At 35.9% G+C, this 23,765-nt stretch overlaps 1 protein-coding gene across 1 annotated transcript; it reads right to left on the bottom strand.

The window, feature by feature from the left end:
* Window positions 1–14,220: 14,220 nt before the first annotated feature.
* Window positions 14,221–18,114, bottom strand: LOC130465524 (uncharacterized). Its single transcript, XM_056834318.1, has 4 exons — window positions 18,045–18,114; window positions 14,729–14,799; window positions 14,452–14,637; window positions 14,221–14,340 (listed from the first exon to the last, which is right to left on the bottom strand). Exons 1-4 carry the CDS (start codon window positions 18,112–18,114, stop codon window positions 14,239–14,241), a joined length of 429 nt encoding a protein of 142 aa, XP_056690296.1. The 3' UTR covers window positions 14,221–14,238.
* Window positions 18,115–23,765: the final 5,651 nt, after the last annotated feature.

The following is a 23,765-nucleotide window of genomic DNA, read 5'->3' as shown; positions in this document are numbered from 1 at the left end:
AGGAAATAATGCCCTTGGTCCAAGTATGCATTCTATGATAAGTCTAATAAATGCGGTTCAGTATTAATTAACAAGTTAATAATTCAGTGAGATCAAGTGAGCTGAATGCCTAGCTAGAGGCCGCTTCAGTTCAAGTGGAATTAATGATATTAATCCACAGCTTACTCTTGACTGAACCCGTAGGGTCACACAAATAGTACGTAAACGGATCAAGTATTTAATGGCATTAAATACTCCATCTATGAATATTCGGAATCGACGGATCTTGGTTTCAGTGGGAGCTAAGATCGTCACAGGCAAGAAATGAATACTCCGGAAACGATGATATTGCCGGAAACGGAAATATGGATCGCATCGGAAATATAAATATTATCCAAGTCGTAGATGTTGCCGGAAACGGAAACATGGTACGTATCGGAAAATATTATCGGAAATGGAAATATTGCCAGAATCGGAAATATTGCCGAAAACGGAAATATTGTCAGAATCGGAAATATTATCGGAATCGGAAAATAATTCCGGAAACGGAAATATTAAATATTTGTTCGAAACGGGAATTAATTCCGGAATCGGAAATGTTAAATATTGTTCGTATCGGAAATGAATTCCGGAATCGGAAATTTAATCGGAAGCGTATCGTACGAATAAGCATCGGACGAGGCCTGCCGGACGAGGGCCCAGCTCGAAGCCAGGCCATCGCCCAGCAAGCCAAACGCGCGCCACAAGCCCAGCCAAGGCAGCGCCCAGGCCTACCGCAAGGCAGGCCCAGCGCGCGCCAAGGCCGCGGCTGCGTGGGCTGCTGCTCGCACGCACGCGCATGGGCGGCCCATCGTGGCTGCCGTGTGTGTGTGTGTGAGTTTGTGTTCATGCACGATTCCTAAAACGTGCAGAGTTCGGTTAATGATTAAATTCCTAATTCTATTTGATAAATTAATTAAATAGAGTTCTTGTAGGATTCTAAGTTTAATTAATTCGTATCCTAATAGGATTCCAATTCTCTTTCCATACCCCTATAAATATGTGGCCTGGGTTCACAATTTATAACGAGTTTTAAAAGTATTCAAAGTGAGTTTTTGAGAGAAAAAATTCAGACACACATCTTGCTCAAAAGTGCCGAAAATTCTAGTACCTTAAGGGCGATTCTAGTTGGTCAATCTTAAGGCGGATCCGGACGTGCTGTGGACTATCTACGGAGGGACGACACTTGGAGTCCTAAAGACTTGTTCTTGTTCGGTTCGGGCGCAGCTAGGGAGGGCACGCAACAAAGAGTATGCATCTAAATTATGCTATATGATTATGTGTAAATAATATGTATTCCTGGGTTAATGGTTGTTTCCGCATGATTTATGTAATATCATATGTATCATAACCTAACAGTGGTATCACGAGCCCCTTATTATTTTCATAATCTAATTTGCATGAACATGGTTAAATATTACAAATTTGCAAGAATTAAAAGGGGTGATTAATTTTCGTAATTGTTAATTAATTGCAAATTGCGTTTATTTAATTATACGTACGCAGTTTTTCGGCAGTTTCTTCGTTACTCATTCAAATCGAGTGATTTTTGTGTCAATTCCGCATGTAAAAGGCATTCTTAAATTTTGACAAAAGTATATTTTTCGGCCGAACGCAGAATTCTCAAATTCGAAGCCTAACTATGACTTTTCGAAGGTTTTAGTTTTTCGAATGCAAAATTTCGTAAATTTAAGATGTTAAATTAAATATTTGCGATTCTTGTTGATAAATCTTGAATTTTTGATTGACCTACTGTATATGTTTAACAAGTTTGAATGCCTAGCCTTGTTAATTATGCAATCTAATTTGTAATTATGATTAATTTGTTGAAAATTAGAATAATTTAGAATTAATTTGATTTTCATAATTAATTATAATTTAATTAGAAACCTATGATTAAAAACCACCATAAAAATTGTAAATTTATGATAAATTTTAAATTTTTATGACCTAGGCTTGAATCCATAACAATCGGAAATCAATTGAATAATAAATTTTCGATTTTTTCGCCCTAAAATTATGAAATTAATATTATTTATTAATTTGTCATTAATTTTAAACATAAATTTTAAATTTTTATGCGATTCGTTCATATAACTTGCACGCACAAAGCAATGGACGCTTCGTGTTACCCTTAAGGGGTGTTGTATAGTGCGGGCATGCGACGACGAGCAAGGGAGCTCGTCGCCCGTGCGGCACGAATGCAATGAGCAAGGGCGTAGTGCACGAGCACAAGGCAGCAGCCCTGCCTTGTGTCGTGGGCCACGAGCTATGAACAAATGGGCATGGGCGAAAGGCAAGCCAAGGCAGTCGCGTGTGGGCAACAAGCGAGCTGCGCCACAACGCGCACTGCCTCGCGCATGAGCGCGCAGCCTCGCGCGCAGCGAGCGCAAGCTCGCGTGCCACGAGCGCTGCGCCCAGCGTTGCTCGCGCGCACAGCGAGCGATATCGCGCGCCCAGCGAGCGATATCGCGCGCCCAGCGAGCGATGTCGCGCGCACAGCGAGCGATGGCTCGCGCGCACAACGAGCGATGGCTCGCGCGCACAACGAGCGATGGCTCGCGCGCACAGCGAGCAATGGCTCGCGCGCACAACGAGCTGTGGAGCGCGCACAGCGAGCGCTGGCTCGCGTGCGACGAGCGCTGGCGCGCGCGCAGCGAGCACCACAGCGTGCGATGGCTTGCGATGGGAGATGCAGCAGCTATGCGACAAGCGCATGGGCTGCGCGCACATGGCCAGCAATGGCTGTGTGCGTGCGGCCCATGGGCGTGCAATGCGTAGGGTGTTTGCGTTACGATTAGATCGTTTTGAATGTTTAATTTGAAAATTTCAGTTCACGTAATTTTAAAATTAATAATTTAAATTATTTTCTTGGATTTTAATTTTGAATATTGTAATTATAATAAATTTTATTTATTCTAATTATTTTACTAAAATTAAAATCATGAATTAATTTAAATACGACTGAAATTGAATTAAACTTTTGGATTCAATTATGAATTTATATGAGCTTTAAATTTTAATTAAATTTGTATGTTTCCGGTTAGACTAGAAATACATTTTTATGTTTAAAATTAGTAAAGCATATGAATTTATTGGTTTAAGTGGGAGCGCTTTTTAGTCATAAACTCTTGATTAGGTCTACAAATCCTTAAGGTAAAACAACTTGATTAGAATTAATAAGGACTGAATAATTGGTAGATTATTGGTGCCCTTGATTAATTGCTGCAAATGTTTACGTGATGCATAATGTGTTTTACTAACCAGCTATGTGGGCCATTCATGATAATGAATGGGTGAATGGTATATATTGTATATGTACTGTTTTGCAGGTTATGAAGTGACTAGTATGGCCCAAATAGGATAGAAAATATGGTCTGCGTACCATTAATTTGAATGTAATTGGTCTAAAGTACCAAGGTTATTTTTCAATTCAAATATGGTCTGCGTACCATCAAATAGTTGTAATTAGTTATAGCTTATCCTATTTGAAGAAAATGGTGCCTCCCACGGAGATTTTCAAGACGGACTTTGAAGTCAAAGCTTCAAGATGAAGTCGGGCCATACTAGATCACATTCATCTTATGCATGTTTTAAGTTATTTATTGCTTTTAAATATGTCTGAAAATGCATGAGATCAAAAGCTTGATTATGTTGCATGATTAAGGATTTTAGTTCACTTAAAATCTAACCAACATAGTAAGAGCCTTAAGTTCCAAACTTAAAAATTGAGTTAAAAGGTGCCATGCCAAAATATACACTTGCTTGGATATCCTTTACATCAATCTAGTAATAGTTTTCGCTCAGCGAGGTGTTACTTATTGGTCCTAAAGGGGCAAGGTACACAAATAATTGTGAGTACATGTTAGTTTTGGTGAAACTCAACGATATAAGTAAGGAGTCCTTTTATGTCGTGGCAAAATCGATAGGTTTACCTAATAAGTTCTTAGACGTACCTATCAACCAAGAATAGTTTCTAGACTATTAGCAAAAGGCTTTTGCTTACCTAAGATGTTTTAGGATTAAGTCGACAAACTGTGCTTAGTTCTTCAATGATTTTAGGATCTTGGAATCATTTTATTCACACCTGCCGGAACAATAAAATCGAATAAAATGCTAATAACTTGTTTGAATTGCATGGTTGCTTTAATTTCAAGTTATTATTCATGATAAATGTTTAGACTTTACATGCTTCAATGTATGTTTTAATTATTGTTTATAATTAAATATCTTGCACTGCAATAAATCCTTTTAGAAAGGTAACAGTAAATTTCCTCGATTGGTAGTGAATCCAAGAACGATTCACGGAAAAGAGAGAAAGTGAGCAATTTAAAATGTACGTTTCTTATATCGACTTTTATGGTTGTTTTCGAATATCAAAATCGAATGGCAAACCAATTGGTGCTTGTGAATTCAAAATACAATGTAGTTTTGAGATCATAAAGCATTGAGTTTAAACGCTCAGCCTTACCAATGGTTAACAACCAAATATCTTTGTCCATTTAATTCTCGAATGAGTCTAGTCACTAGACATTCGAATAGATCGATACTTAGAGAACTTTAGAAGCTTCTGGTAAGATCATCTAGTTGAAACAAAATATTCAACATAAATTAAAATGGTAAAGAACCTTGTTGGTGACATTGGACATGTCTAACAAAGTATAAAAGTCAACACTAAAGAATTCAATTCTTAAGACTATAAGAAAGGGTACAAGAAATAGGAAAACGAGGAACAAATGAAAGGAATTTACGATTCCGTTTCTACCTATAATTTTATGTTTAAAGAGAAGTGACCTAGCAATCAAACTTCCTTGGTATCATATACCGCTTGAGGTTCTTACTACGGTAATAACTCAAACAATGGAAGCTAGGATACACTAATGACCTACAAGTGGGAAATGAAGCATGGCATTGCTACATTAATTGTAGGGTCATCTAAGTTTGTTTTAAGTCCTTTCAAAGGCTGGAACTTAATGGCTATTTTGTTCCATAATCAGCATACCTTAATTTCTGCTTCAAACACATAAAGACTCACATTCAGAAGAACAAAAACAATGCTTGTTTGTTTGTTTATTTGAATGAAATGGTCAATTACAGGTTGAGTCAATATGCTTGATTAAAACAAACAACTCTTTAAAGAACTTTAATAGGTTCAAATCAAACCCTTGATTTGAGTTCCATTAATCTTTGGCATTGTTGCTTAGACCATATCAACAAGTTAACATTCATAAGCTCTATTTTGATGGACCTTTTGAAAGTTGGTTGATTTCTAGATCAACTTAAGACAAGCTAGTCTTACTTGTTGAAAGTAACAAAGAATATGAACTATTGTTAGAACGCCTAGACGATAGAGTTCAAAGCTAAAGAAAGGTTTTATGACTTTATTATTTCACATGGATTTGAGTGAATATAGGTTTATTTACTCAAATGTGATATAAGTTGAATCTGTTTGGCTAGTTCAAAGATTCAGAAGTATAAAATCCACTTGGCAAGAAATCATAAAGATCTAGGTTAGATCATATTGATGATTACTTGAGACCAAATATGATCATCAATGATTGTGTGTTGTAATTTCACAATCTAGCTCCATAAGATATGGCATATCTACGTTGGAATGATCGAAGTCAATTAGTACTTGATTCAATCAATGATGAATCATAGAGACTTTTCCTATAATTTCTAAAACAAAATGCTCAACTACCACCAAACTAAACCAAATTCGTCAAAGCTATTGAAAAGTAATTTCAGGATATCTTTTCAATTATATATATATCTAAAGAGTTGCTAAACTCAGTGAGAGCTTAGTGTTTGTTATTCAACAAACTAAGGCCCAAGTCTAGATATATGTTTCATTGTGATTTATTCAAATGAGACACTTGGGTATTGTTTCTACCACGAATTTTTGAGAACATAATGTTTGTTTGCTCGAAATAATGTCCTTTTGGAGATTCGTTTCCAAAATGACAAGTGGGAGAAAATAGACCTCGAAAGTCTTCGAGGCGAACAACAAACATGAACGGACATTCCGGAGGCTTTTCGAAGTGCTTCAGAAAATCCGAACTTATTCTTTAAGGACTTTAGAAGTGGCTTTAAAGAATAGACATCTCCTAGAAGACTTTACAAGTGCTTCAAGGAGAACAGAATATTCAAAGGACTTTCAAGTGGCTATTGATATTCTATTGTTTGATATTCTATACCCAAGTAGGCATAGAATTCAAGTCACTGAAACTATGAGATTCTTCTATTAGATAGTGAAGAAACATAGAGATCAGGTCAATGAAACTATGAGATTCTTCTATTAAATAGTGAAGAAACCTACAACTTGCAGTCAAACTATTATCATGTAGATTAATGAGTTTGTGACTTGTAAGAAAGCTATGACGAAACCTAGATTCCCTAAAATGGTTAGAGGCCATATATAGACTCAAATGTTTTAAATGGTTAGAGGCCATAAAACATACTCACTGTTTTGATGACAAAATTGAAATTTTGTTGATTTGCAAGAATAGGTTCACACCTATTGGTTGCAAGTTTGTTTTAAGGATAAAAACCATCAAACATGGAATTGTGTTCACACACAAAGCTAGATTAGTTGCTAAAGGTTACAAGAAAGTTCATGGTGTGAATTGTGTTGAAACCTCATGCATAATCGTAATGCTCAAGTCTATAATTCAAGCAATGATTGCATATTGGTACATATAGCAATTGGATGACAAAACGTATTCCTCAATCAAATGTTGGAATAAACTATGTACATGGTATGTCATAGGATTTGTGGATCCAAATAAATGCTTGAAAGAGAAAGCTAGCTTATAAAATCTAAGTACAGATTTAAGCAAGCAATTGGGAATTAGAAATGTATTTTAAGTGAAGCTAATAAGCATTTTAGTTTCATAAAATATACATGATTCTTATAGATATATAAGAAGTTTAGTGGGAGTACTTAAAACTTAATTGGTCCTATGTGTATTACACACATATCTCTCTATTGTGAAATAACATTCAAATGCTAATGACTTAGATTTGAAATTATTCATCAATAATGGACCATGGCGAAACTTAGTACATGCTGGGTATTAAGATCTATTTACAAAGATCTTATGATATTGTTTTAGATTAAGTAATGGCATTTACTAAATCAAACACGAAAGTCTCCATTGGAGATATTCGACCCATGTGAATAAATCTAAGTAAAGGATGTTTGAACTATGTATAAGCATTTACTAAGTTAAACATCAAAGAGTCTAAATGAGATTCTTAACCTATATTATATGTCAAAGAATTTAGCTGAATTTAGTATCTACTGAAACTAGATAAGCTAAAGTTACATGAATAGAATTCAATTGGGAATTATTCTGCAAAAGAATTTATCATGTATGATATAATATGAGGATCGCCAAAAACGTATCGTATGACTTTGGGCATGACGAACATATACCAATCTCTATTGATCTAAGTGAAGATCAACTAGATTGAGATCAAGAATACTTATGGTACTTAAAAAGGTACATAGGAATAGTTCTTGATTCAAGGAAATAAAGATATGATAAATATTGATGCTACACGCATAAACACTGGCAAAGGATCAAGCAAGACCCTTTGGAGTTAACCATTGATAAGGACGAGCTATAGAGCATCGGGTTTTGAAATGGCAACATGGATTGGAGACCATGAGTTGTTGCGTGGGAAATTAAAATAATAATTTCTATGTTCTAAGATATAGTTGGAGAGTCTTCCACATATCTATGAACTGCTTGGATAGGTAAATCCAAACAAAGCATCACTAGCAACCTATACAGTTGAAGTAAAAGTAATTATTGCCTAAGAAGCAATAAAACAGGGTTGTTTAAAGTTCTTCACTGAACTTGGGAAGATCACCTATCTGCTGGCTTGATGGTTCTTCATTGAAAAATGCGTAGAACCACTCTTGAAGCAAGAAAAACGTCTGCTAACTTGATGGTTCTTCATTGCAAAATGAGTAAAGCCACCATCGAAGTAAGAAAGACTAGATCACATAATAAACAAACTCGAAAAGATCTTATCATCATATCTCGAAAAACATTCGATGAAAAGGATATTAAGATTGGCAAAGCATGATAACTAAACCTATGCAACAAGTGAGAAGCAACACTCACGTTGTAGCACTGGAAGTCAAGCATAGCTTTGAATTCCATGAATTATTTTAGAAGATGGGTTTGAGGCCCATGGTTATAAAACATTGGGGTTGAACATTTATCATATATGAAATGTATTTTCATATTCCATTTAATCTTGGTTTAGTATTAAATGATGAGTCCCTTCAATTTGACGATATATTCAAGACAGACTGTCAGGACCAGTCCTGTGACTAAGAAATGTCTATCAAGTGAACTTGAATGTCAAAGGTTGAAAATGGTCTCTAATCGGAGTTTTCTATAAAATTGGACGCATAGAAAACGTTAGACGATTAGAATGCAAGATGACTAGTAGTTCTGTTTCTTGAACTATGTGGACATGGCAATGTCATAATCATTTGCATAGATACTTACTTTGGGAAGACTAGTATCGGACAAGACCTATGAAACTTTACTGTAAGAGATGAAAATCTGTCATAAGTAAATTTCATTAAATTATTAGACACTAAATCCTCAATACCTGAGTGATTTGAAATTACTTGTTTGAGAACTGGTTGCTTTGACGTTGACCAACCGTCGCACCGTAAAAGGAGGCTATAAAGGCAACGCTCAGGTAATCACCTATCAAACGAAGTCTAATCTCAAGATCGCAAGATTGGGATTGTCCTCCCATAAATCGGGATGAGATGCTTAAAAGTTGTACAAGGCCACTCGGAGAGCTAGAAACTGTGAAATGCATGGCCGTGCTCGGATGAATCATAGGCTATGATTATCTGTTTATTTGATCAGTTGAACTCTGAAACCGAGGAACACCTCTGGACATAATAAGGATGACAACTCTTACCTTATGTTCAAGAGCAAGCATCGAGCGACAAAGGAATTAGGAAATGCACACTTGTCCCTAAGGACAAGTGGGAGACTGAAGGAAATAATGCCCTTGGTCCAAGTATGCATTCTATGATAAGTCTAATAAATGCGGTTCAGTATTAATTAACAAGTTAATAATTCAGTGAGATCAAGTGAGCTGAATGCCTAGCTAGAGGCCGCTTCAGTTCAAGTGGAATTAATGATATTAATCCACAGCTTACTCTTGACTGAACCCGTAGGGTCACACAAATAGTACGTAAACGGATCAAGTATTTAATGGCATTAAATACTCCATCTATGAATATTCGGAATCGACGGATCTTGGTTTCAGTGGGAGCTAAGATCGTCACAGGCAAGAAATGAATACTCCGGAAACGATGATATTGCCGGAAACGGAAATATGGATCGCATCGGAAATATAAATATTATCCAAGTCGTAGATGTTGCCGGAAACGGAAACATGGTACGTATCGGAAAATATTATCGGAAATGGAAATATTGCCAGAATCGGAAATATTGCCGAAAACGGAAATATTGTCAGAATCGGAAATATTATCGGAATCGGAAAATAATTCCGGAAACGGAAATATTAAATATTTGTTCGAAACGGGAATTAATTCCGGAATCGGAAATGTTAAATATTGTTCGTATCGGAAATGAATTCCGGAATCGGAAATTTAATCGGAAGCGTATCGTACGAATAAGCATCGGACGAGGCCTGCCGGACGAGGGCCCAGCTCGAAGCCAGGCCATCGCCCAGCAAGCCAAACGCGCGCCACAAGCCCAGCCAAGGCAGCGCCCAGGCCTACCGCAAGGCAGGCCCAGCGCGCGCCAAGGCCGCGGCTGCGTGGGCTGCTGCTCGCACGCACGCGCATGGGCGGCCCATCGTGGCTGCCGTGTGTGTGTGTGTGAGTTTGTGTTCATGCACGATTCCTAAAACGTGCAGAGTTCGGTTAATGATTAAATTCCTAATTCTATTTGATAAATTAATTAAATAGAGTTCTTGTAGGATTCTAAGTTTAATTAATTCGTATCCTAATAGGATTCCAATTCTCTTTCCATACCCCTATAAATATGTGGCCTGGGTTCACAATTTATAACGAGTTTTAAAGTATTCAAAGTGAGTTTTTGAGAGAAAAAATTCAGACACACATCTTGCTCAAAAGTGCCGAAAATTCTAGTACCTTAAGGGCGATTCTAGTTGGTCAATCTTAAGGCGGATCCGGACGTGCTGTGGACTATCTACGGAGGGACGACACTTGGAGTCCTAAAGACTTGTTCTTGTTCGGTTCGGGCGCAGCTAGGGAGGGCACGCAACAAAGAGTATGCATCTAAATTATGCTATATGATTATGTGTAAATAATATGTATTCCTGGGTTAATGGTTGTTTCCGCATGATTTATGTAATATCATATGTATCATAACCTAACATTATGTTGGAGTGCCACACCTAATTCTGACAGGTTTCTATCTTTTATGATTTGCCACTTTTAGAAGCTACCTTTTACGGCAGTTACTATTTTTAGCAGGTTTCCATAAATAGCAGGTTTCGGGTGAAATGAAAAGGGGATTTGAGATTCGTTTATTTTATAGGAGATGCGTTGTCAAGTGGAGATCTATGCTTTCATCATCGAACCTTTCCCTTTCGGGAATGGGGGCAAAAGTAGGTGTCTACAATAAGCCTCCTTCTTCTCTCGTGCAAGTCAGCCCCTCTGGCCACCATCACCGCCCACCATCACCACCTGATCCTCTCCTCCGAAGTCCGACCATTCTTCTCCTCCAAAATTCGCAGTGCTGGCCTCCAGACTCCGGCCGTTCTTCTTCACCGGACTAGCTGCGTCCTCCTCTGCGTCATCTTCACCGGCGACGAGGTTCTCCTCTTCAATTTTCTGGGCTTTGCTCAAATTGTTGTTTTTGGGTCAATTTGCAATGAATTTATTTTGTTAATTTGATGTGGGTGTGTTTGATTTATGTCTGGTGTTAATTGAGGCTTTAGAAAATTCAGCAGTTATTTGATTGATTGCTCAATTATACAGAGTAGTCAACGTCATTGCGTAAGCTGGTCCGATCTACCAACCGACGTAATTCAGTTGATCGCCTACTTCCTTGGATTAAGATGCAAGGATGTGCAAATGTTCTTCTATTGAAATTGAAGCACCATCTTCTTCCTTAGCTAATGTTGCAGGGACTAGATGGGGTTTTACCAAATTACAAGGCGCTCCAGGCGAGATGGAAGACGAAGCTGTTATAGTTCAGCCTGATACACTTTGTGGATTCTCTTTTGCTGCTGTTTTTGATGGCCATGGTGGTTCTTCTTCGGTTAAATTCCTAAAGTATGTCTTGCATTAATATCAGAATCTTTATGTCTTTTTGATTTGGCAAAATTAGCATAGATAATCACACTTTTGATTTAGCTCAAAATAATCTCAGTTTTGGATCATGCTCTTTTAGTGATTTATAGTGGTGTTTGAATGCTTAAAGTATTTGGGTGTTATTATTGTTTCAGCCAGTGTTCTAGCTTGCACTCCTTAGTTCAGATCACATTCAAATCAATGTGAAGTTTGAAATTTGAACTACTCACTCTGTCCGAATTTAGTTGTCGCGTTATTAGTTCAAAAGTGTAACTGCCAACGGTTGTTATTCTTGTTGTTAATTTCATCCAGTAAAGTCGTAAACAATTAACAAATTATGAAACCCGGACCAATTTGTTTAGATGAAATTATAAATCAGTAGGACCATCATTGTCGTGGAGGTTTACATTTGACAGGTTTCTGGTGTTAATTGCCATTTAAAGATGGACCTAAATTAAATGTGGATTCTAGATTTTTCTCTGAATAGTTTCACTATGGCTTTTTCTTTTGTATTGATTAGTTTTATAAGAATGGAGGCAGAATCTGTAGACTTGGAGTGGCAGAATCTCTCATGGTTCATCCTTTACTCAGGTTGTTGTGACTTAGAATGATCGCACTTTGTCGTGACAGCTAACTGAAACTCCCTTAACTGTGAATTCTTTCAGTTTAAAACTCCAGGCATACTTTTATTTGCACAACTATATAATTGTACGTACTTTTTATCTAGTAGGTTTCTGTTGTATTTGAACCATAGTTGTGTACATCAGAGTTTGTTGTTGGATCCTATAACATCGTTCATAATCATATACCCGTACTTTTTCTTGCTGCAGCCTTCTTTTTCCTCCTTCCACATCATCATAGTTGGCAATCCTAATTTGGTATAAATGATGTCATTTATGTTAGTTAGTAGGCAACTCGACTACTGTCATAGTGTTATAATAGTGGAGTATTAATCTGATAAGCACAAACAATTAGGAAACTATCTGACTTTGAGGATAAACAGTATGTAATTTTTTTTATAATTATTTGAACTTTATCCTCGCGCCGTATATAAATCATATAGCATAGGAATATGATTCTTGCCTTTTGTAATAAGTAAAGAATATGTACTTGTTAGTCTTGTTTATAGCCACCAAGAGCATCAAGTATATTTTTATGATAATTGAGTGACGAATGTTTGTTTGGTCGTTGTACAAAGTTAATCTTTATTAGTGGATTCTGATGATTACATGCTTTACGAGTTGATTACAGTTAACTGTTCAAGGAAGAAATGTGTGATGTTGGCCCATTGTCTTTAAAATCAAATTTATTCACTGGGCCATTCTCAGCATCTATAACTGATAGGGAATGGTGGTTGAATGTGATTATTGTCGTGTTTTATTTGGTATACAAGTGGACCTAACATTATTTTTGATCCGCCTGAATAACGAAGTGTCTCTGTTATTGCAGGAGTAAGGCTACCCCCTAAACTTGTATGGCCGATATAATTGGTGGTTGAATGATTGTTATCTTGGAGTAGTTTGAATAACGTACATGGCCACTCTGTTTATTGAACAAGGCTGTTACTTGTGAGTACACTCAATCCCCTTACCTTGCCCATGACGGGATGGGACCATGGGAGTTGTTTAAGAGGTAACTAAATCTTAATTGATGTTCACATTGCATCTTGTGTTATGGTCGGATCATTTGACATTAGTTGATTGTCCAGAGAGCCTCTCAAAAAGCCGTTTTAACTATTTAAGTTTTTCTTATGTTTACAACACAGGAGATGTCGTATGGCCTTATCTTATTTGACTTGGATATAATTTGACATTCACTTGAATTCAATTCATAAACACTTTAGCCTAAGACTAAAACGGTCAACAATTGCCTCTGAAAAATTACATAGCTGGCTTGATTGGTGCTGTGCAAATATTTTTCTAACCTGAAAGTAGATTATTTTCATATGTGAATTATTGCCAAGACTAATTTTCAATTATGGTGTAGAAAACTTGAGCTTAGAATCTTCCATAGTTTTCAAATCTTGCCTAAATTTGGGTGTGTACTCTTTAATGATGTAGGTTCCCAGTTGTCTGTAATCTGCATGTTCTAATGCTTAAATAAACACTGGAGTAGTATAATTCCTCTGGTTTCAACTGCCTAATTTCCTGTCTGCAAACTACAAGTTTTTCCTGTCCATAATTCTCTAAACATGGGTACTAACTAGTACTGTAACATTTTTCAATGGAAAGAGGTCAATTTTCTGACTCTGTGTGCAATTTTCAGTTAAATATACTTTGTACTTGGACCATCCGATATTTGCTTTTCAGATTTACCTGTTTGAATACTTTGAAAATTCAGCAAGCACCACCTAACTTGACCTAGTATATCGTATACATGATGATGACTGGGTTGTCCGAGAATAATAGGCCGCATTTCTAGTTTACGATATATAAGGTATGAATTTTTAAATATAGTTCCTTGGATACGAGTTTGATAAAAGTATTGAGGTACAAAAGGAGTAGAAAGTACGGAGTAACTTTACTCATTTGATAATAGTGAATGTGACATACTCCGATATTTTATCTATGCATTTCAATCCAGATTGGTGGTCCTCCCTCAACTTCAAATTAATACCAAATAGTCATTTTGGTTTTAATTTCTCTTCTAACAATAAGTTTTTCATAAAGATATATATATTCGATCTTGAATAGTAAAGACAACAATCATTTAACTTGTATGATTAAAATGTTGACTGTCTTTCTCTTTCTTGTAGCATTACTGATTACTGTAGTCATGAAGAAAGCAACTGTAACAACTTGGGGAAAGATTCTGTTTGCTAATTGCTGAGGAAATGATAGGATTTTGGAATACCAGAAAAAAGATCACATCAGAATTGGTAAGAGGGATCATTCTTCTTCTTGCTTTGTTTTCTCACTCCAATTGTCAAGCACTCTGCATTGTTTATGCACTGCTCCACAAAATCCTCTGAGTTGCTCATTCCAAATAAACTGCCCAATTAATCAAGCCAAAATCATAATTAATTAACATTAATTAGGTAGATCTATGAGTAATTAAAAAATTAAGAATTTTAATTAAATTGGTTAGAAAATGGGACTTACCATGTCATTATTGGGGAGGGTTTCTTTTGGCCTAAAACTAGCACTGATGCTTCTAGCTTCTTCACTTGGCTCAATACTGTTGATAGCTTGGGACCTTGGATCACTAGTGCCTCTACTTCCACCTGAAAAAGTATTAACAAAAGCTTTACACGTAATCCAAAGACTACTAGACTTAGGTTTTATTTTCTTTGATACGAAGGCTGAATAACTTGCTTGTCTACTAATCTTATTGTGTTATGTCAATTGGAGTACTACATAACTCTCATTAACATGATACTGGAATAATTTTAGCATAATCCTTAGTTTCTTTGTCCACTTCTATTCCTTTCTTCTTCTCTCTTTTGTCCACTGTGGAATTGCAGAGTGTTGATGAAAATGAATGTCAAAAAAAGCGCACTTCCTCAATGGAAATCAATTAAGGTAAATAATAACTTGTTCACTACTTATTGTACGGCCAAAACAATAACATTTCCTATTATGTAATTTATGTTGTCTTTAATCTAGTGCTCCCAACAAGAGGGTGGGGTCGAGTGTGGCTATTACGTGATGAAATTCATGCATGACATATTCAAAAGGTGCAAGGAAGTTCAAGTTCTGGAAAAGGTACATAAAATAGCTTATTTATGATGTATTATTAGGCTAGAAATTAGTTAAAAAAACTATTCGCCTATAATTGGCATGAACCGTCGAAAATGCCATTTTGGACCAAATATGACCTATATCGTCCCAAATGACTTATGTGTGCATAAAGAACTTGAAACGAGTCTTATAAACATATAACTAATCATATGAATCATGAAAAAGATTTAGAAAGTGTCCTTAGGTTCGTTTGTTAGTAGTTGGGATCGAAAATGCCATTTTTTGCCAAAATTGACCTATATCGACCCAAATGACCCATAGCGTTCATAAATATCATGAAATGAGTCTTATAATCATATAACTAATCATATGAATAATGAAAAACGTTTAGAATATCGAAATAGGTTCGTTTGTTGGTAGTTGGGATCGAAAATGCCATTTTTGGCAAAAAATGACCTTATATCGACCCAAATGAACCATAGGAGTGCATAACGAACTTGAAATGAGTCTTATAAACATATAACTAATCATATGAATCATGAAAAGGGTTTAGAATTTGGACTTAGGTTTGTTTGTTGGTAGTTGGGATCGAAAATGCCATTTTTTGCCATAAATGACCTATATCGACCCAAATGACCCTTAGGCGTGCATAACGAACTTGAAATGAGTTTCATAAAAATATAACTAATCATATGAATCATTAAAAAGGTTTAAAATGTGGATATAGGTTTGTTTGTTGGTAGTTGGGATCGAAAATGCCATTTTTGACCATAAATGACCTATATCGACCTAAATGAACCATAGACGTGCATAACGAACTTAAAATGAGTCTTATAATCATATAACTAATCATATGAATCATGAAAAACGTTTAGAATATGGAAATAGGTTCGTTTGTTGGTAGTTGGGATCGAAAATGCTATTTTTGGCCATAAATGACCTATATCGTCCCAAATGAGCCTTATGTGTGCATAAAGAACTTGAAATGAGTCTTATAAACATATAACTAATCATATAAATCATTAAAAGGATTTAAAAAGTGTCCTTAGGTTCATTTGTTAGTTGTTGGGATCGAAAATGCCATTTTTAGCCAAAAATGACCTATATCGACCCAAATGACCCATAGACGTTCATAAATATCATGAAATGAGTCTTATAATCATATAACTAATGATATGAATAATGAAAAACGTTTAGAATATCGAAATAGGTTCGTTTGTTGGTAGTTGGGATCGAAAATGCCATTTTTGGCCAAAAATTACCTATATCGACCCAAATGACCCTTAGGAATGCATAACGAAGTTGAAATGAGTCTTATAATAATATAATTAATCATAAGAATCATGAAAAACATTTAGAATATGGATATAGGTTTGTTTGTTGGTAATTGGGATTGAAAATGCCATTTTTGACCATAAATGACCTATATCGACCCAAATGACCCATAGACGTTCATAAATATCATGAAATGAGTCTTATAATCATATAACTAATCATATGAATCATGAAAAACGTTTAGAATATGGAAATAGGTTCGTTTGTTGGTAGTTGGGATCGAAAATGCCATTTTTGGCCATAAATTACCTATATCGACCCAAATGACCCTTAGGCGTGCATAACGAAGTTGAAATGAGTCTTATAATAATATAATTAATCATAAGAATGAAAAACATTTAGAATATGGATGTAGGTTTGTTTGTTGGTAATTATGATCGAAAATGCCATTTTTTACCATAAATGACCTATATCGACCCAAATGAACCATAGACGTGCATAAAGAAGTTGAAATGAGTCTTATAATCATATAACTAATCATATTAATCATGAAAACGTTTAGAATATGGAAATAGGTTCGTTTGTTGGTAGTTGGGTTCAAAAATGTCATTTTTTGTCCAATATAATTGTTTTCGCAACCAATCTAATTTTTGTTTTCGCATATGAAACTTAATTTAATTTATTGGTTTGCATGTACGGTGTTCTTTTAAAGGTTTTCAAAACTCCAAGGGAGGAGCCCTTTACCAAAAAGGAGTTGGATGAGGTTCGAGACAAGTGGGCTATTTACTTCAACGATTGTGAACTACCCTCAGTGTAATAAATAGAGCAGACTTGTAGTTATTCGTGACTCTTACATTATTTTGTTATTTATCGATTTAATTAATTACATTTGAATTAATTCGGTAATATTATTGGAAATTTGAAATTTATATCATTTTTGAGAATGTCAAGCTGATGTTTGATGAAACAGAAATTATATGGCAAAATCAGAAATTATATTGCAGAATATTAGGAATTATATTGCAGATTTTTTTTTAAAAAAAAAAAAAAAAAAAAACTCAAAAGTTGCCCTTGTTTGCAACAAGAGCAACTTATGTGCAGCTTATAAGGTGCCCTTGTTGCAGCAAGGGCACCTTATAAGTTTCACATAAGGTGCCCTTGTTTCAAACAAGGGCACCTTATAAGATTATAAGTTGCCCTTGTTAAGGGCAACTTTTGATAATTTTACATAAGTGACCCCCCCATTGGTGGCACTTACGAAGGGCAACTTATAAGCCACTTTTAAGAGCAACTTATAAGGTTTTTTCCTCTAGTGTTTACCGGGAAATGATCAAACAATTTTGTTATAGCAACCTGTTAACCTAAAACAATTTGTACCTGATTCATATGATTCAATTTGTAAAGTTGATAAATGTTACGCTCCTACATATAATCATCGGTTTTTTCATGAAATGCCCCTGAGGTTTCACGAAATTCACCATATACCCTTGCGCGTTTCAAAATACATAATATACCCCTATGTAAACATAAAGTGCATCAAATACCCTTGGATTTAACGGCCGTTAGTGCTCCGTTAGTATTTATTTACGTTTATACCCTTATTTACCTATATTCTACATTTTAACTTTTAAAAAAAAAAAACTCTTTTCTTCTCTCTCCTCTCATCTCCTCTGTTCTTTCTTACCCATCTTCAATCTCACCCCCAATTCATCAATAGCCATTGATTCACCTCAAATTACCCAGAAATATAAGTCTCTTCTTCCGGTGATTTGGTAGTGCAGGTGGTAGGAAGTCCGAAGAATCCACCATTGCCGCCGACGAAGGTTGAAGGCTGGCGGCGAGAGGAGATCGAGGAAGGAAGGAGAAGACGGCGCGGCGGCAGCTAAGGAAGGAAAAGACGACGACGCCTTCTCAATTCTCTCTCCTCGAACCACCTCCTTCTCCCTACCAAACTCCAGACGCTAAAACTTCTTCAATTATCACAAAAATGACGGCTTCATCCAATTCTTCTCTAATGTGGTTCCGAAAGGGATTTTGAATCCACGATAACCCGACTCTTGAACAAGCTGCTACAGAATCGAATTTTGTGTACCCAATTTTTGTGATTGACCCCCATTATATGGACCCTGGCCCGAATGCTTTCATCGAGGAAGCTTGTTTAATGGACGATTGGCAAGCTTGCGAAGATTGGGTTGACGATCGCGGAAAACCTAATCTCGTGTTCAACTCTAATCACTTTGGAAAATCACAAGTCCAGGTTACCTACAACCCCCCTCCTGTTTATTATGTGAAATTTAATTTGTGGAATTTGATGGCATCTGGCATGATAGATTTTGATTGTGGTGCATTATGATTGTAGTCTTGGTTAATTTGGAAAAAAGTTTCACTTGAACAAAGCGGGCCTTTGTGAAATTAGAGAGATAATCATTGTTGTGAAACAGGTGAATGGTGTAAATGTATATGATTGTATATGCTTCATGACTTCATGAGTATTGAAGGTCTTAAACTTTTGATAAACCTTTGATAAATGATGACTAGGGAGAGCATTACCATTAAGGGTCCTACTTTAAAGTTAAACACTCATGAGAATGATGATAAGATATCATGGTTTGTGATAAAAACATTTAGTTATGGCCCAAACAGAATTCTGCTCAACCTCGAATTTTGATACAGTTTAATTAGGACTCAGGATATTTTACATTGTAGAACTCAAGATCTATTTTTTGATTTGAAGCTTGATCACTTCCAATACATTGTTTTGGTTTGAAGATCTTTTGGTTGAAGTTAATGGATCCAGACCAGTCTGAAATTCTTGTTGTTTACATTTGTGCATTTGTTAATCGCATTGACTTGTGATCTGGGATGACCTCTTTGTTGTTTTTCACGAAGTATTTCGGTTATTAGTGATTTGATCTTGGGGCTATCTGATAAGTTCTGTAGTTTTGTTATCTGGTGCTTGTTGTGTTTCATACTTGTAAATTCGATCAGCAGATCTGAATCACTGTAGAGGAGCTAAACTGAGTATATTCTTTTATTTTTGAAATGTTCTGTTTGTATTATATTGCTGCATGACTTGGCTGTTTTTCTTTTGTTCTACAATCCTACCATTTGGTGTTACTTGCATTTGGTATTAAATTGGCTTTTCTACTGTAGAGACTAGAGCGGGCTTTCATAACTAAATTGAACGTTTTGTATTTGTATTTCGGTTTCAAGTATATCTAAGGAGAATCTTGTCTGTTTGATTAAGTGTTGGGGTTGGTACCTCCAAAATCATGTCTCAAAAGCTTCTTGCCTATTCTCTTTAATAGTCATTGGTTTGCCATTGTATCTGAGTTCCAAGATATTGTTTGCAGTTGGCAGGGCAGCACCCAATCTGATGATCTCTGGTTTTGTCATTTTATTATGGCCATCTGATCTTGGTGTTGTTAATGAACTTCTTGGTGCCAACCAACTGCTGTCTCCACAAGCTCATGTCACACCAGTTCAATTTGCTGCTCTTTGTCTCTTGGGCCTAAGGCAAGCTAAGCAACTGACATTTTTCATGCATTTTTAGATTTTGATGTAAACACAAAATTACTGATAGCATACGCAGTTGGTTCAACAAGAACACTAAATTTGTAAGAATGATTATTTTTATTGTGACGAAGCCCACGAAGGTCATATCTTATGTAAGCAGGGCAATGCCTTGTAGTACAAGAGTGATTGTAAATGTTCATTGCAAGGGTATTATTATTCAGAGTATTTGTAAAGCTACTATGCAAATTAATCAGCTTTTTATGGAATATAGTCCCTGTTTATTGCTGGAAATGTGTTACAAACTGCTCTACTTCATTGCTAGGAAATTTAGAACTGCAAATTAGCCGTTAGATTTAAATTATGCAGTTTAAAAGCACTTTGGGTATTTGATGCAAACAAGTTTACAAATAGGTGTATATTGTGCAAAAAGTTTATAAACATGTGCATTTGGTGAATTATAAACATGACTTAACGGAGGACTAACGGAAAGTCAAAATAGGGGTATTTGGTGAACAATACGAAAAAATAGGGGTATATTATGTATTTTGAAACACGCAGGGATATTTGGTGAATTTCGTGAAACCTCAGGAGCATTTCATGAAAAAACATTATAATCATTTAACAACAAACCACATTCACAAATCACAACATCCACTAAACGCAAATTCTCATAATCCCTCCATACAGACATTTGTTACACTCGGAGTCTCGGACAGTGTAGTTTTGTCAAATTGACGATAAAATGAACAGATAAGGCCCAAGTCCAGTTGCGTTTAAGGATATTTAATATTTACAGTTTTTTTTATCCAGAAAAGACACAAAATGACGTGGACATTAGGCAGCCGGTAATTTGGAGACAGCTGGATACAAGAGAAATGAAAGAAACCCAAAAAAGTCCGCGTTTGTTTAATTAAGGAAGAGTCGGATTAATCCCACATTGGCACACGGCCACAAGATGACAAGCTGGAAGTGCACTGTCCATCACTATTTTCCCCACACGACAATGACTATAAATTAAGTACTATTAAAAGTCCAAAAGCAACACTTGCATGCTAAGCAAATCCTATCAAAGAATGTTTATGGTACATGAATGTTTTGTGTCCCTTATTCTCTTAACCATTTATGGGAACTGCTCCGTAGATGTTATGGATTATTACGAAGAAATATGACGAATTTAACAAATTACTGTAATGTATGTAAAAATGTATAATCATCACCAATTTTGAATAAAAACTTAAAATATGCAGTATAAATCATACTATGTAATAAAGAGTAATGCAAATTGAGCAGAGGATAATATGAACATACTTCGTAAATTTAGGAAAACTAGTTACTTATTTCTTTCATTTTTCTTTAATGCAATTAAACGGTGGAATTTATAGCTAATTAAGAAATATGAACAATATAAACTAACATATCTTTATTAATATGAACAATTGTTATTGTCTTATTCTTGTAATGTTTTGATATAGTGAATTCACACACATCAATTTGAATATGCTACACCCGAATGTATGAGTAAATAGGTTTGGAGGTCCCTAAACTTTGCCAAAAGGAGCAGTTAGGTCCCTCAAGTTTCAAAAGGAGCATTTAGGTCCCTCAAAATGGATGAAAACCGCTGCTTTTTGACTTCTGTTACTAACGTCTGTTAAATGAATTAAAAATAAAGGCAAATTAATATAAAGGGCAGAAAAGGACAAAATAACAGTTACTTTTACATATTAACAATAATTAAATAAAGGGAAACCCTTTTAAGTTAGCTTTTTACAAAAAACTAGCAGTTCAAAGTATTTAACAAGGCCATTTGTACCCAAATTATTCAACACTTAATAAAATAAAACAAAGGATCAACACTTCCTACTAATCAAATCCCCCAAATTAACACACCCAACAAGCATAGGTTAATCAACAACATTTCTCAGAGACAATTTATCAAACACCTTGTGTGCACACCCAAGTAACTTACATTTCCGGTAAAATTCATCCGAGCTCAAACCCATAAACTCCATGCATCATCATCATCTTCAATCTCATGTTTAATCAGCAAGTCAGCAACTCATACATGAAATCTAACGAGCCTACGACTAATGAGGCAATATTAGGTACTTCCGTTTTTCTACAGTCTAATGAGTGTCAATTTGTCTTAGAGTTAGTGTAAAATGTGATACTTTACAACTAAGGTGTGTTTTGGGAGCTTTGTAAGGCCGTAAGGATTTGCATCTCCACCATGTCAATATGTCGTACTTAATTTTAGGATAATGCAACACCCTTATGGGCTGTATATAAGGAGCTAATACTTGCTATCACATTTGGTATCATAGATTGGTAGGAGAAAAAGATAATGAGCCTCTGAGTGTTGGCATCACACCCTTCAATATAATCTGTTTAATTTTGCAAATTTATTTCTATTGTGGGTTTGCCTTGTCTCCGTTTTTTAGGCTTAAGCATTGAGGGCAATGACAAATGTGAAATTACAATGGAATTGTTGGAGAAATCCAGAAATTAAGAAAGAGAAGCAGATTGAAGAGAATCCATAATAAAAGATGAGAGAGAAAGAGAGAGAAAAAAGGTAGAAGAAGAACTAGTGGTAGTAGCAAACATCTGGGAGAAGAGAATTTGAAACTTTAGAGTTGTGGAAGAACAACAATTAGCTGAAGTTTATGGCGATAATTGCTGAAAATTTGGAGTAAATTTGCTTGGGTTACTCACTAAATTCGATTTGATTAGGAAGAGTTGTGGAAAAACCTAGAAAAGGGGAATATAAAGGGTGAAACGTGTAAATGGAGAAAAAGCCATATGAAAAAGCTAAGTAAGTTGAAAAAGCTAAGTCATAATTAAAATCAGCTGTTTTCATTTATTTATACACGTGTAAATTAATTTTCCTTTTCTTTAAAGCGGTTTATTATTATTTTATTGAACTTAACAGAAAATGAAACGGTGTTAACAAAAGTAGCTGATTCCATCCATTTTGAGGGATTAAAATGCTCCTTTTGAAACTTGAGGGACTTAACTGCTCATTTTGCCAAAGTTTAGAGACCTCCAGTATAGTTTACTCCTCGAATGTATAATAAAATGTTACAGAGTATGAAATAAGGGCCCCACTCTAAGGGAAACCAACATCCATCCATAGGACCACTAGGGGTGTCAATTCTCAATCCGACCCAGTGAACCCGATGAGTTTGTCCGACCGTTTAGAATCCGAACCGTTTAGAACCCGCGAGTTAAAATCCGAAATCCGATCCGATCCGATTATATTCAACCCGAATCCGACCCAACCCGTTAGTATTGATCCGATTAAGATCCGAATCCGTTAACAGACCGATCCGTGACAATCCGGATCCATTTAATCCGATCCGAAGCGATCCGAAACCCGTTTATGATCCGATCCGTTTCAATCCGAATCCGTTCCAACCCGAGGAATATCCGTTTAATCCGATCCGTTTTTAACCTGTGACCCGTTTAATCCGACCCGTTTCAACCCGTGACCCGTTAGATCCGATCCGTTTTTAATCCGTGACCTGTTTAATCCGAACTAATTCCAACCCATCGATATAATAATATATTCAATAACTTATATTACTAATCTTAAATTCTTATTACTTTTAAAAGTTAGTTATTATTTTCGTCCCCGGCCTAATTAAGTCATCGATATGATAATATATAATTTGGAAACGAACTGCCCCAAATTCCAACCCGCTACCAAATAACCCGATCCGATAATTACCCGAACCAATATAAAACTGAATCCAATGTAACCAGGCTAAATTAGTTTCAATCCAACCCGTTTTAGTCTGTTACCGATTAATCCGATCCGATATGAATCCGATCCGAAATGAATCCGATCCGATATGAATCCGACCCGATATGAATCCGATCCGATATTAATCCGACCGACATGAACCCGAACCCGTTATAGTCCGACTAAACCCGTTAACAATCCGTCG

The sequence above is a fragment of the Spinacia oleracea genome, chromosome 1 (genome assembly GCF_020520425.1).
Source record: "Spinacia oleracea cultivar Varoflay chromosome 1, BTI_SOV_V1, whole genome shotgun sequence".
Taxonomy (NCBI): domain Eukaryota; kingdom Viridiplantae; phylum Streptophyta; class Magnoliopsida; order Caryophyllales; family Amaranthaceae; genus Spinacia; species Spinacia oleracea.
Note: the sequence above shows the minus strand (reverse complement) of the source record. Positions and strands in the feature narration are given on the sequence as shown.